The 15378-nt window shown below is 41.3% G+C and overlaps 1 protein-coding gene across 1 annotated transcript in view; it reads right to left on the minus strand.

The window, feature by feature from the left end:
* cdon (cell adhesion associated, oncogene regulated) overlaps positions 1 to 15378 on the minus strand; it is an 88362-nt gene that overhangs the window by 17382 nt on the left and 55602 nt on the right. The window contains exons 5-10 of the mRNA XM_055028570.1: positions 8291 to 8423; positions 6556 to 6834; positions 4601 to 4750; positions 3625 to 3768; positions 3266 to 3553; positions 2562 to 2831 (exon numbers count right to left, since the gene is read on the minus strand). Coding sequence (XP_054884545.1) covers positions 2562 to 2831; positions 3266 to 3553; positions 3625 to 3768; positions 4601 to 4750; positions 6556 to 6834; positions 8291 to 8357 — 1198 coding nt within the window. The 5' untranslated portion in view covers positions 8358 to 8423. The remainder of the gene's footprint in view (positions 1 to 2561; positions 2832 to 3265; positions 3554 to 3624; positions 3769 to 4600; positions 4751 to 6555; positions 6835 to 8290; positions 8424 to 15378) is intronic.

Here is a 15378-nt window from a genome sequence, read left to right on the forward strand (position 1 = left end):
GTGAAAAAAATATAAATGAATGCAAAGCCAAGAGCATTAATACATTTTTGTCCTTTAAAAATGGATCGAAAAGAAAAATAAACTGTTAAACATAAAAAAATAAAGGGAAAATACATTAATTTAGATTTTGATCCGACTGAAGCTGCGAAACATTTACAGGAGCTTCAGCCGACCAAAGTGCTTCACAACAAAAACAACATCACAGGCAGATAAATGATGAAACAGGAAATAAAATCAGGTTCAGTAATAATCTTTCTGTCTCCTCCAAACCACTGCGGCTTGGAGAATCCAAACTGGACGCTGAGGTCAGAGCTGGACTGGGAGAACTGGGAGGTTTTCCACCTTTCAGGGCTCAGGCTCCGGTAACAAGCGGCTGCTGCTGCGGCGGCTGCTGCTGCTGCTGCTGCTGCCGCTGTGCACCGGTCCACTTTGTAAAACAAACAGGCCTGAAGCCGGTAACACGAGCCCTGATCCCCGGACCGCCGCCAGCTGCCGCACATTCCACACACCGACCAGTAAAACACCGGAGAGAATCGGAGCTGAGCGGCCCGGAGAGAGAAACATGGCTCAGACCGTTTGGGAGAGGCACATGGATTACACCTGAAGTTCACTTTGGTTTGTAGGGCTGAAACGATTAATCGCGATTAATTGATTAACTAAGTTAGCAATCGATTAATCTGCAACTGCAACATGCAAACTCCGTGCAGAATCGAACCCAGGACCTTCTTGCTGCAAGGCAACAGTGCTACCAACTGCACCACTGCGCAGCAGCGTGTCCCATAGTTATGGAGAGAAATGTTTTTACGACATTCAAGTCACATAAAAGTGATTTTTTCACAGGTAATCTGCAAATATAATCTGTAGTAATAGGATTAAGGATTAAGACGACTCGATTCTCAATCCTCTTCTGAAAACTGTGCAAGAGGAAAAAAGAATTTTTTCCTCAAATTTTTATATTTTTTCTTAGAATTCTAGAATTAATCTCAGAATATGAATTTATTCCCAGATTTCTGATTCTCAGAATTCTGACTTGAAAATTCTGAATTCTGAGAACAAAACTAGAATTTTCTTTATAAGTTTTTTTTTCAGTGCTTCACAATTTTGTTCCGTACAAATAAAAAACAGCTGGTGTGTTATTGGAAAGTATTGAGGGCGGCCTTTTCCCGGTGACGGAAAACATTCATACGGAACTCAAAAAGAACCCATTTCAGATTATTTCTCCCGATTCATCGCAATAACAGTTTACTCTGACCACGAAGGGCTCGATAAGCTCTGCGCCTGGTACCGCAGAGTGTTTACTACATCTCCTGATAGTCGGCCTCGGGTTCTGCGTACGAAGGTGGTCTGCAGAGACTGATCCCGACTCTTCCTGGTGCGGTTTGTGGAGGGGATCCTGTCTGATTTGAACTCCCCGTGTCTCGGCATTAATCAGCCGAGGAGCGAGGCCTTGGCACGGGAGAGGATCGGAGGCTCGGGAGGAGGAAGAGGAGGAGGAGCGCTGCGATGTGTTAATAAATAAAAGGCAGTTGTGTACGATGTTGACGGCTGGGTGGTCTGGACCTCGTCATAGCCCTCCGCGACTACTCCTTACATTCCTGCGTCCGGGGCTTATCCCCGACGCTGCGCACAAAGCTCACTCTCACGCTCAGTTCAAGGCTCAGGAGGAGGCGGCCTTGGCTTTGGCCTGCACCCTCCAGCCCCCCGGCACACACACAGAGTGGCACAGAGAGCAAGGACGCCCTGCAGATACTGTATGTGCAGACCTGCAGAGAGCCAACACAAACCCAGGGGGGATTCACAACTGATTTGAGACAAAACTGCAATATTTCCTGCATTTTCAGGTGGGGAGGCTCACGTTCTCACTGCACTGTCAAACAAACCAAACTAATTGAAAAACATGTTCTCTCTTCTTCAGAGGTTTTCATGTCCAATTGGGATTCACAGAGGGCTGGAGAGTTAATCAATAACAATATATATTGTGATAGATGCATGATCAATATCAATAGATAATCCGTCTGATAGAATATTCAATGATTTCACTGAAGTTCAATCCAGAACCGCACAGCATTCTGGCTAAGCAAGGTTGGTGGAATCAGCTAATTCACTCGCTCTTCGGTTACCTAGCAACTCACTGGCTCTTTGGTTACCTAGCAACTCACTGGCTCTTTGGTTACCTAGCAACTCACTGGCTCTTTGGTTACCTAGCAACCCCTGCCTGGTTGACTGGCGCAGCAGCAGTTTAAGGTTTCTCCTCTGTGCCTCACATCTGCTTAAAAATAAACAACAACGTGGAGCAAAGACAGAATGAAGCAGTATTTCAGATATTTAAAACAAAAGAAATGATCAATAATTATTGATATCGATCGATGTGAAATGCTTGTCACGCTAACGTTAGCCTGACGTTCACGCATGAAGTTTAACGTTCATTGCTCCTTGTATGACAGACAAATAAGCGTCGATCCTGAATTATGGGGGAAAATCTTCAGTTGAATCTTTAATGTCATAAACTGGAAATTTAAAGCTGAAAATCAGCAGGGTGTGAGAACGATCAGCCGCCATACCCGACTGTATCGTGAGGATCCCATGCGACTGCGCCGAGCCGATGCCGTTGTCCAGCAGACACTGGTACACGCCTTCGTCCTGCGGCGTCGCGTCCGACACCACGAGCGACGACCCGGAGATTTGTAGGCGTAGCGATGGAGCGACGGGTTCGGCGTTGAACAGCCACGTGACGTTCGGCGACGGGTTTCCTCTGGCCGAGCAGGTGAACCGAGCAGAAGAGCCCAGAGGAACAAGCTGGTCAGCCGGACCGTCGACGATGGAGGCGGGTTCTGGTAGAGAAACACGAACAAACCATCATCTGCAGCAAAACGTCTGCAAACCTCCTGGGGTTTCTTTAGTGCCGTCAATCAATTAAACAATGTTTTCTTCATCACACAGCAGCTATTGAATACCTCCTTCAATACACTTCAATTAAAATGCAACCAATTACAATTATGGTCAATTATATGCAATTTTATAATATAAGTGCATTAAATCTTAAAGGCATCCCAACATACAACCAAAAAAAAAAAGTTCATTTTTGCCAAAAATTCTGAAATTTTTAGATTAATCTCAGAATTTTTTTTCTAGAAAATATCTGAGTTTGAAAAATGTAAAATTTGTGAGAAAAATAACTAAGAAATTATATCCACTAGTCTTTTGAAACTCCAGGTTGTTTGACCAGGTTAACGCCGACAGCCCTGGTTTTATTTCTCGTTCTTACCGAGAACGTTTACAGTGTATTCGGGTCCGATCGCCGTCCCCCGCTCCGTCTCCACCCTGCAGCTGTAGCGCCCTTCATCGCTCCTCGTCAGCCGGCTGAACTCCAGGTTGTTGCTGCGTCTCTGGAGCGACGGGCCCGACCCGACCTCCCGACCGTTCTTAAACCACGTGGCTGCGGGCGCGGGACTCCCAGAGACGACGCACTCCAACGTCAGCGGCTCCGAATGCAGCATCGAAACCGACACCGGAGCGGCGGGGTAAACTATCCGAACCGAGGACGAGGAGGATCCTGTGCACAAACACGTAACTTCAGTAGTGAAAACAAACAGAAATCTGCAGCTTTTTATGAGTTTGACTCACGTTTGACGAGCAGCTTGACGCCATGGGACTGAACGACGGTTTTTCCGGTAACGGGGTTCACGGCGCCGCACTTGTACATGCCCTGGTGCCGGGCCGACACCGAGACGATCTGCAGGTTGCCGGATGGAAGTAATAAATAGTTATCTGAAAAGAGGGAACAGCACATTCAGTTACAGTGTTTAATGGGTTACATGGAACAAAAAATACGGAGCAGGGTGGAAAATTTCTCTTTTTTATGCAACACAAATGAACTTTCACCTCCGTTTGATAACCGATGCTGCGTACTTTCCAGTTCTGACTATTTTAGATTTTATTGTAAGACGAGATGTTTGCCAGTAAAACATCATTTAAAAAATAACACAAAAAAGAAGACAGACCTGCTGCTGTCAATAACTTTTGTACAGTTTTGGCTTCATTATTGTTTTCTTTTTTTAAACCAATTTGATTTTTTTGAATCTGTACTCGACTGATTAATTAATTAACTAACGATTATTTCAATAATAGATTAATTATGATTCTTCCATCCCTACAACAATCAACGACATTTGACTGTAACAAAGTGTAAATATGATTAATCGATTAATCATACAGAAATGTCATTAATCGATTTATCGTTCTATTTGCATAGAGTGAAGGGCTTTTATTTGGAATCTGAAATATATATATTTTTTGTACAGTTTTGGTTTAATTACTGCTCTGAATGCTGTTTTTAAGCAATTTGCCTTTTTCTGAGGAATTGATTAATTGATCAATTACTAAATTTGTTGATTATTTCAGTAAATGATGATCATAATTAAAAGTAAACATAATCACAATTTGATTGCAAAAGTGTAAAAAGACTAAAATATAGTGAAAACCTTTGATGACATGAACTGGAGTACATTTGTTTTGCAGAGCAGTGAGTCTCATCGGGACTTTGGAACAGACTAATTAAATCACTATTGAAGTTAAAATGTTTACGTCGTTTCAAACAAACCTCTCGACTCTTCGATCCAGTCGCCTCTGACTCTCAGTTTGGGCCGAGCCGGCGGAGCGCTGCGCGGCAGCGGACACTCTATGACCGCCGTGCCGCCTTCCTGCGCCGCCACCGCCGGCCGCCGTTGGCCGGCTTCATATTCTGATATCTCTGCATGAAACGGAGAGAGGAAAACAGTCACTGAGCAGCGGCGCTACTTGAAGTGAAGCTGTTTGTGTTGGATCGCCGGGTTTGTTTATTGTTGCAGAGAGGGATTCAGTTTGAGCCCGATACGGCTTCCGATCGGGGTCAAGCACTTAACGTGTGCAGGTCAAGAGAAAGCAGCGTCCCAGCAGGAGCATAACACGCTTCCACACAGGAAAGCCCAAGGCTCATTAAGGATAGCAGTCAAGAGGCATCTGGACGGCTGCCTGACTAAAACTCCAACTGCTTCCTTCCCGTCTGCCGCTCAGCGGCCGGCAGCCGAGGCTTCGCTTCCTCTCTACTTGTTCGAAACGCTTAAATTGACTTCCTTTACTCAAGGTCGCTTCCTCTCTTTCTTCACTGCTCTGTGACGCGAAGAGTGGGATTATGATCTGTGTTGAGGCTGGGCGACACGTTTTTATTCCTCCATTTGAGTTTCTACTGCATCTAAAATCAGCCCAAACGCTTTAAAAAAAAAAAAAAAAAGAAGACGAAACAAAAACACTCGGCTGCTTTGTGGTAATAAGTTCATGTTTTTTGGTGCCTGGAGAGTGAGCCGCTTGAAAAAAATCTCGACTGTAACGTCACAAATCAGCAGGCACTCCACCCGTCGCCTAGCAACCCTGGCGGAACTCCACCCGGTCGCCTAGCAACCCTGGCGGAACTCCACCCGTCGCCTAGCAACCCCGGCGGAACTCCACCCGTCGCCTAGCAACCCCGGCTGAGTTCCAGCTCTGCGCTTCCTTAAAAATGGATCTTATAGAGAAACTAAATGATGTGGTTATGCAGGTCACAATAAGTAGTAAATAAGTTAAAATTAAAACAATAATCTCTTCCTTCCCACCAAAAGTTGGATGACTAAAATCTTCATTCAAGTATAATTTTGTTTACAAACTTCATAATTCATTTTATTTATCGTTTCTGCTTAGTTTATTTATTTTGGATATATTAAATGTCTTCTGGATCCAGTGTTCTTGCCTTATTAGCATCGTGTGACTTGAAAATGATCTCAAAACAACAATATTCATGTTTATTGAAATTACTTCTGGGCCAATTTATTGTCCAGAAAATGTGTTATTGTGACAGAACCAGATGTGGCAACTTATTAACTCAGAAGTCTTCACAGAATTACAGTAAGTGGTGAAGCAGGAAAAATGTCCTGTAGCAATCTGTATTGAAGAAGCTTCTGACTAAAGACACTGAACGGGTTGGCAAAAGCCTACGGTGTTATAAAAATATGTTCATTTTTTGCACAAAGTCATTCTTAAATAAAAAGGTTTTGTCTGATCATTTTTGGACTTCTTTCAGAATGAGTTGTTTTAGGGTTTCTGTCTCTTTAAATCAGGAGTAGCTGCTGCTGGCCACGCCCTCAACTAAATGTTTACACTCACACATGAAAATGACTGCAAGTTAATCAACTATACATCTTTGAAAAGCCTTAGTAGAGCCTCCTACACAACCAACAAGAATGCAGCAAGTGGTTTCTGAATGGTAAGTCAACAACAAAACACTGTTCTCTTTTCCAGCAGCCATTGTACAACCAGATGACCAAACAAAATGGAGCTTTGCTTGCGTTGCTAGGTAACGCCCCTTGAATGTGTCTTAACAATTGGGAAGATTTTGAAACTGCTCTTTTTCCAGACATCAGAAACTGGCTGTGTTTTTAACAGCAGTTGAAGAACCAAAACATATAAAATGTGAATTATGTACAACAGCTCCACTTTTCAAACAATAAGATCGATTTACCGCCCAGCTCTAACCTGCATCCGTACCTGCTAAAGCCACCCGGGCGAGGCGGCTGGCGACGGCCGGCCCGCGCCCCGAGCGTGCCACACACTGATAGACGCCGGCGTGGGCGGGCGCGAGGCCGGAGATGACGAGGGCGCCGCGGACGAGCTCCACCCCGGGCAGCGCGTCCCGGTCCAGGGGACGGCCTCGGAAGCGCCAGGAAACCGCCGCCGACGGAGGGCTTGCTGAGCACTGCAGACGGACCGCGGAACCTGGACTCTGGACCACAGAGGTTGGCTCAGAGCGGAGAGACGGATACTGAGCTGGAGAGAAAACATGACGGGACAAACGGGTCCAGAAACGTGAATCATCCGATTGCACCGCATGACGACATACGGTCGGGGATTTCTCACTGATAATAGCAACACTGGGAGGCGCCAACACTCAGCAACACGACTTTCCTTCCTAATACAAAGAATTGGTGCAATTTGGAGGCGATTCATTTAGGTTTTAAATTATTCCTCCAAATGTTAGCAGTGGAACATTAAATGTGGTCACTATTTCAAAACTTGTTCATAAATTTAAAGGAATTGTTGACTTAAAACAAGCTCCTGCTTCCTGTCGAAAAGCTACTTCTACGTTAATTTTGTCTTATTTCAAGTGTCTTAAGATATTTGGACTGGAAACTAGATCTAAAACATTAAAATAAATGATGTGATTCATCAACTATTAATTGATGAATCACAATAATCAACTAATTTAGTAATCGATTAATTTTTCATTGCAATATAAAGACTAAAAAAGAGTCAATTTGTTGAAAGAACAACATATTCAGAGCAGTGACTAAACCAAAACTGTCCTAAAAATATAACATTTTCTATTTAAGATTAAAAACATCTTTGTCCTCAAGTTGCACAACTTCACCTGGTTGAGATTCTGTAAAAATAATTAAGCATATCCAATTATTAATCGGTTAATATAAAAATCAAACAGATCTGTTCCATGCTGCATTAAGCCAAGCAGAAAGCACTCAGCTTTTCACACATTGGAAATATTTTTCTTAACTGCAGATGATCAAAACGTTCCTAAAGAAATACTGTTATTCCATTTTAAGCAATAAAATGTTCAGTTTCTCATTCAATAAAAGGAATAAATACCTTGTTTATATTTTTATGCATTTCTAATGTTGCATTAAAAAAGGCTTGAGTGGTTCAATAAAAATATGGAAAATATTTTTATATTTCTTCCATATTTTGTGACTTTATAGCCTCATTTCAAATTAATTAATCTCTTTTCTCAAAATGCTGCCCACAGACTTTCCAAATAATCCAAGACAATAATCTGATTGTTTTCTGCCTGTTCTGGTTCCTATTTCTTATTTACTTATTTTTTGCATTTTAAGCTACAGATCAGGGGTGTCCAAAGTGTGGCACATGGGCCTTTTATGGCCCTTGACGTGATTTTGATCGGTCAAGTCAACAACAAAATATAAAAACCTGATAATCACAAATATTTGGATATTGTCGGTTTTTCTTGTCAAAAACTGTTTTTTATTTTGTTTTAGATATTAAAGGGTCTAGAGATGTCGTAAATAATCTATTTATTAGAGAAGATGAAACTTAAAAAATGGGGATTTTTAAAATAATTCAGATGGTTTTATAAAGTTTCCATAAAAAAAAGGAAAGTAAGTTAGAGAGCCGGGTTGTCAAGGATGCATTTAAAGAACAAAAACAGTGGGAATTTTCAGTTTTGATTTATTTAAGAATAGTTCAAACTTACTTGAGCAGCTGATAATCTGGCTGAGCCACAGCGCAGTGGACAGGAGGACCCTTAGGCCACTGTCCATGGTGGCCTTTGACCCCAGCCAGCGGCCGTGTTGCCTGGAGCGCGCGGCTTCGCCCGTTTAGAAAACCTGAAACACAGAAAACCAGACACAAAAAATACATTTTTAAAAGCAGAAAAAGGCGCAACTTGATGGCTTGAAAACTGATTTTATTACACAAACATTGATCTTGTAAAACGTTCCAGTTTTAACGTTGGTAGCATTTTGATCGGAACGCCACTAGATAAAAAACGTGATTTACTACGTTAAGCTGAAACTGCATTTAATCACATTGTTGAATTGAGTGATATATATAGATGCTCTGGTGGAAAAGTAAAAGTAAAAATGATATTTGTGATCCAAATGTTTCATATCAGTCGATATGTTATAATTATTGATCAGTTTTTTCATCCGATATCCTGCCGAACCTTTCGGTTTAATCCACAGTTTTCACTCCACGCCGTTGTTTTTTTACGTCTAATCAGTTATGAGGGGAAAACCTGAAACTGCTGCTGCGTCGGCACTCAACTGGTTGTTGCCAGGCAACCGGAGAATGGCTGAGTTGCTAGGTAACCAAAGGCTTTTCTAGAGGTTTTCTCTGCCTACATCACCCAGAATGCTGTGCAGTTCTGGGTCGCAGTTCAGTGAAATTATTGAATATTCTGTAACACGTGTCAAACTCTAAAAACCTAAAGCGTTTATGAGCCTGATTTACCGTCCAGCCCTGTCAGTTTGGTTTTCTGAATAAGAATACAGTAAATGTAAATACACCAAGAATACAGTAAATGTTCGGCGATAAACCGGTTTAACGCCAGCCACAGCAGAAACAAAATTACACAGTTAAAAAAAATAAACAGTTTATATTAAGTCACGTCTGAGTTGGGTTGAAGGCCAACGAGTAAAAATAAATGTTAAAACGATACAATAAGTGAGGACATAAATACTAATATTCCCCCCGTATGTTTCCAGCCAGAGGACGAATGAGGAGCATTCCTCCATCCTTTTCAATCAAACCCTCAGTGATCTCCTCCTCTTTCTCCTCCTCCTCCTCGGCTTTGATCCCGCTCCTCTTGGTAACCAGGCCCGGAGCCTCAGGCTGCACAGACAATGGCCGCCCAGCTGTGACATTCACGCCGGCGCTCCGGCGGCTCGCAGCCGTCGACGCTCGGGGCCGCGGGGGTCAAAGGGAAAAGGCCCGGCGCCTGGGTGGGATGGCAGGAGGTGAACAGGTTTCGAACCCTCATTCTTCAGGCTAACAAGTTGTTTCAAACACCTGACAATCAGTCGGGTCGGTTTGCTGAGCCGCCTGTCGGAGAGCAGGAGCTCATTTTCAGTTCTGATGGAGAAACTCGACCGACATGCAGGAAGTTAAAGCAAATATAGTGAACAGACGCAAAAACACAAAATATTACCAAGTGTTTTTGGTGCAAATGTCTTAATGCACTTTAAATAAGACAAAACAAATTCCTTAATATTTATATATTTCACTTATGACATGGAATAAATTAATTTTTTTATGAAATAGTATGCTGATGTAACTACTATTTAAAAAAATAATAATTAAGGAAATAATTACTTAAATTAATCTCCTATTTCTTACTGGAAAGTTACTTGTAAGTTAGTTTTTTTGTGCAATAAGATATTTGCACTAAACCAAAACTACTTGGTGAGATTTTGAGTTTTTGCAGTGAACTAATCTAACACAACTTGGGAGATAAAGTACACTGCAAAAACACAAATCACTACTTTCTAGTGTGGATATCTTGGTACACAGAAGAAGTTTCTCACTTGAAAATGTGGGAAATTTCTTTATTTTAGTGAAATTATCTGCTAATGTACCTAGAACCTTTCATCAATATTAAAGAATTAACTTAAAACAAGCTCATATATCTTACTGAAAGTGGATTTTAAGTTAGTTTTGTCTTATTTCGATGTTTGCACTATAAACAAGACCAAAACTACTTGGAAAGATTTTGTGTTTTTTGAAAATCCTGCAAAATTTGCCAACTTCTCCTGCTATAAACGGCTGAATCAAAACATTGAGCCGTTTAATTCTAATGCTCATCAGTTTAAATGTCAAAACTCCGGCCTTATTGATGTCACTCGACTCCGTCTCTTCATCGGAAACCTGACGGAGAAGAGGAGTAGCAGGAGGAGGAGAGAGGAGGAAGGAAATAATAAACTCTTCCAGCTCCTGGCTCACACCCCCTTCTCACTCCGGGGTCAGGGGTCAAGGAAGAGCAGAGGGAGAGGACAAACCAGCGGGTGTCTGGTGGCCCCGGGTCACTCTCGCTTCTTACCGTTTCAATCACAAACCGGCCTTTTCTTCCCAATTTAACACACAGAGTGAAGGACTGGTGAGCGAAATCTGGCCAATATAATGTATCACAATATCAACACATCTGTTCAATATATTCAACATTCACCACACAGCATTCTGGGGGATGAAGGCAGAGGAAAGACTTTATTGACCTCTCAAAGTGAACTAAAGTTCGCTGGAATGAACTGACTCACTCACTCTCTGGCTACCTAGCAACAACTTGAGTAAGTTGCGCAGCAGCAGTTTAAAGTTTTGTCACTGTGATTCATAACTGCTTAAAACAAAATAAAATACCCCCCCCCGAATAAGTCTGTGCTAAAAATGGCATAAAAATGTAGTTTCTCTATAAAACTTGTTCAATAGCAACTGTTTATACTAAAACATGCTGTGTTGTCATATTTTCAACAAAAATGCTAATGTTGTGTCCACTTATGTTGTGGCTCTAAAAGAGAATCTGTTAAGATTAGCATCAGGAGGAAAGATCTTTACAAAACATTTGCTTTGTGACGCCATCTGTGCTGTTTTAACCCCAATAAGCTAACGATGGCGTTAAAATGTCAACTTCTAGATAATTTATCTTTGTTTTTTAAGAGTGAAACAGAGTTTTAGAGAGACCATTTCTTACACATAGTGTAACGTCATCCTTTCTTTCAATAATAAAAAAAGACCACCTACTCTAGGAAGGCTAATAAACTACTACTAGTTTGAATGGTGGTTTATACTCGTGAAAATGACTCATATAGAAATCTGAATGTGTCAAAACTAGAATCTGGAGGCAAGAGCCTTACACAAACCATACATGGGAAAAGAGCTACAAAATTAGCTTAGTTATATTAGCAGTATTAACCTCTAGAAGCTAAAGATGCTAACTGTGCTAATCCTTTGAAGCTAAAGATTGTGTTAAAATGGTAACTCCATGGTCATTTTGTCTTGGTTTTTAAAGAGTTAAGCATCGTTTTACAGTGACTGTTTATTCGAACGCATGCTGTGACATTAAACTTTCTTTCAATAAAAAAATAATGACATGGAAACCAGAAAACTTCTGCTAGTTTCAATGTCAGGATATCCTGTGAAATTATGGGTCTTAAAGAGAAATCTGAAAATTACTATCAGGAAGCAAAAGCTCTGGTGCTACCTGTGCTAATTGTGCTAACCACAGGAAGCTAATAATTGTATTAAAATGTGATTTCTCTGTTTTTAAACAGTGAAACAGAGTTTTACAGTGACTGCTCTTTCTTGAACATGGTGTGACATCTCCCTCATTGAACAACAACAACAAAGAAAGACGGCTTACTCCAGCAAAGCTAGAAAACCGCCGCTGCTTTGAATGTTTTATCGCAGCTCTTAAAGGTAATCTCTCAAAATTAGTGTCGGGAAGCAAAAGCTTTACCAAAAGTCCAACAGTTGGGAAATAAGGTACAAAATTCCAGAAGTTGCATCTCCAAACACTTCACTGAAAAAGACACTGAAGAGACAAAAGAGCTGATCAAAATGGAAACGCAACCTCCTCTCGTTTACTGAAACCTATCATTATTGACTAAGTATCTGGAAATTTGATGCTAGGGCTCAGAGTCGCACCTCAGGATGTATATCCTTTGCATTTCCAGCTCAGGTTTAAATGTGAGCATGCTCAGTCAGGCACATCAACCCACATCAGACAGAGGCTGGCGTTTCTCCATCGCACAGGTCGCAACAAGCCCTGCACGCTGCCCCCATGTCAGCGCTGGAAACTCCTGCCTCTGCCGGAATAATGATATATAATTACAATGATAACAACACTGCTGGAACAATGCGCCGCCAAGCCTGGGCACTTTAGCACAAGGTGCAGTAAAGACACCGGAGATGATTCTGTATCCGTCTCTCTTATTTCTACTCTCATCTCGGATCGTACATCCGTTGGGCCGTGAACTTCCAAATGGATGCCCTTGTGTAAACACACACAGCTGCCTTATCGGGCCCGTCGATCTGCCGAAACGAGCAAACAAAGGGGCATCGTTCCTGGTTCTTATCGGTTTGGCTTTTTCCTGTGACATCCGCCACCATGAAGCCTCCTGCTCAGTGGAGACAGACACCCTGAGGTTCGGAGGACGACCCCTTGACCCCAACCCTCAGCAGCCGCAGGGAAAGAAACTCAAACTTCCTCTGAAGACTCGGAGTAGCTTTTAGATAAAGGAACCCAAACGACCAGCCAAAAGCTGCTAATGTGTTAAAGTGTAGCTGGCAAAAACGCCGCCGCAGACAAAGTTTTAAAACTCCAAAGTGGGCGGAGTCAATGACACTAAGGGGCGTGGCCAAGTAGGGTCGGTGGAGTCATAGTGGGTGTTTCCACACCAAGCAGTTCGTTCCAGCAGTAGGAATCTTACAGAAATAACTGAGCTGTGTGGGGACTGCTGTAAAAAGTAGAAATAAGGTTCAGTGTACCAAAATGTTTGCCAATTAAAACTGATTTTTTTTTTCTTAATGCAAGGCATCGACTTTCAGCCACGTCTACTTATTAACATCTCTGAATCTCAGTGTCATTTACGTTGATGCTCTTATTTTGAAATGTAATTTTCAACAACCAACATTGTTCTCACATGTCTGGACAGGAAGAGACTCGCGCCATTTTGGTAGGACAGCACAGCGCAAAGCATAGACCAGCAAAAATAAAGTACAGCTCTGCAGAACATTAAGAGACTTTTACTTTTATAGGTATATATTTGAAAAAAAGGAACGTTGTTCTTTCATTCTATGAACTACTGACAACGTGTCTCTGAAATACCAAGCAGACAATGTAGTATTTGCAGAAAATGACAAAAGAAAAAAGAAGAAGCAGTGATTTCAGACCTCAAATAATGCAAAGAAAACAAGTTCATATTCATTTAGAAACAACGATATTGATGTTTCAACTCAGGAAGAGTCAGAAATCAATATTTGGTGGAAAAACCAGGTTTTCAGTGCAGTTTTTTCCAGACTTTACCAAGATGCAAGACAAATATAAACAAAATGGCTGCCGTTAGGATCAACCTCCATGAGACAGAAAACAGATGATGTGCATTGATGTCCTAACTTTATGGCACATGGGCCAAAATCGTCAAGTAGATTAAAAAAAAGTAAAATAAAGCAAATGAAGTAATAATTTTTGGTAGAAGTGGTAAATCCAAAAATTTAAACAGGATTTTGTCCATTTCCTGTAAATGCATCTAGTTGTGTCACTTTCGGTTAAAAGGTTTACTGTATTTACCCAAGTTTAATAAATTAGATTAAAGTTGATTTGGATGCAGCAAAGTCACATTTTTAGTAACAGACATGGTTCTATTTATTAAAAAGCTTCTGTTTTATTTTTTAAAAACTCAGGTTGTTGTAAGAAAATTATATTTGTTATAATTTTACCCTCCTACTCATCTTTGGTTGTAAATTATTTGAAGATAGACCTAAAAAAAAACATAATCCATGTTTTTCTACTAATTATTTTAGCAAAACATGGTAATTACATCATTAGCTGACATTTATTGCAGTTTAGTCTGTTTTTTGCGCTTTTACTGAAGTGGATGTTTGGTGAATTTTTAACTGACATCTGATTTAAAGGTTTGAAAACAATCACAACGCTTTGGTTCGATGCACGTATTCATCTAAACGGTTGGTAAACTTTTCACAATAAACTCACAGTTACTTTTCAAACGTTCCCAGCACTTCACTTTGGAGTTCAGATAAAACTGGACAGTTTCAATTCATTATTAGACTGCTTTTACTGTTAAAACAAAAAAAAAATCCCAATTTAAAAAAACCAACATAGAAAATGTGAGACCATCTTTATTTAAATTATGCAGATCAAGAACTTACTGAGCTAAATATTCATCACAGTGAACAAATCAGCTTCTGTTGAGGTAAATTACCTTCCTGCTAAAATGAGCCGCAAAAATATTATGAAAATTTTACATTTTTACACGGTTTTGTACTTACGTTTGTCCAAGCACTTAAAAAAACCCAGTAAGTTGATATTTTTTGGTGTCTGGAAAATGAGTCGTTTCAAAAACATTCTGAACGCAGCCACTGCACCGTTACCTAGCGACCACAGCAGAGTACCGCCCGTTACCTAGCAACCTGCGCTCCAGCATGTTTGGCCAGTTGGTTCATGTGCCGTTTAGTGGCTCCGTTTTGTTGCTGACTTAACTAAAACGATTTGCTGGATTCTTGTTGGTTGCGCAGAAGCCTCTATTAATGCTTTTCAAAGCTGTATGGCTGTATAACGGCTCATCTGCTTGCAGGCAACTTTACAGGAGAGTGTAAGCGTCGAGTTGGAGTGGGTTGTGGCAGGAGCAGCTTATTTAGATTTAAAGTGACAGGAGACCCTAAACCATCTCATTCTGAAAGGAGCAGATTAAAATCTCATCATCGTTTAGAACGATTTTGTGAAAAAAAATTGTATTGTTTAGCCCATAAATCTACATAAGTATTTCAGACATTAAAATCCAACCTGCATCCAGGAAATTATAGTAAAATACAGAAACCCAGCAGGATCCCTGGTGATGACACAGGAGAAAATAAACACAAAGCCTGGATCCCCTCAGGGGAGGGAAACGGATCAGAGGTATCATCCGGCCAGCACCTGCACCTTGTTGTTTTTTTAACCCTGCAGCCTGTAGGAACGACTTAAAGCCCCATTTACCCCCGTCAGGTGGGGCAGGGCCCACATCCCTGTAGTACCGGGTAAACAGGGACAAAAGCATCAAAGAGCTGGAGGGC

The sequence above is a fragment of the Poeciliopsis prolifica genome, unplaced genomic scaffold (genome assembly GCF_027474105.1).
Source record: "Poeciliopsis prolifica strain line A6 unplaced genomic scaffold, Auburn_PproV2 SCAFFOLD004, whole genome shotgun sequence".
Taxonomy (NCBI): Eukaryota; Metazoa; Chordata; class Actinopteri; order Cyprinodontiformes; family Poeciliidae; genus Poeciliopsis; species Poeciliopsis prolifica.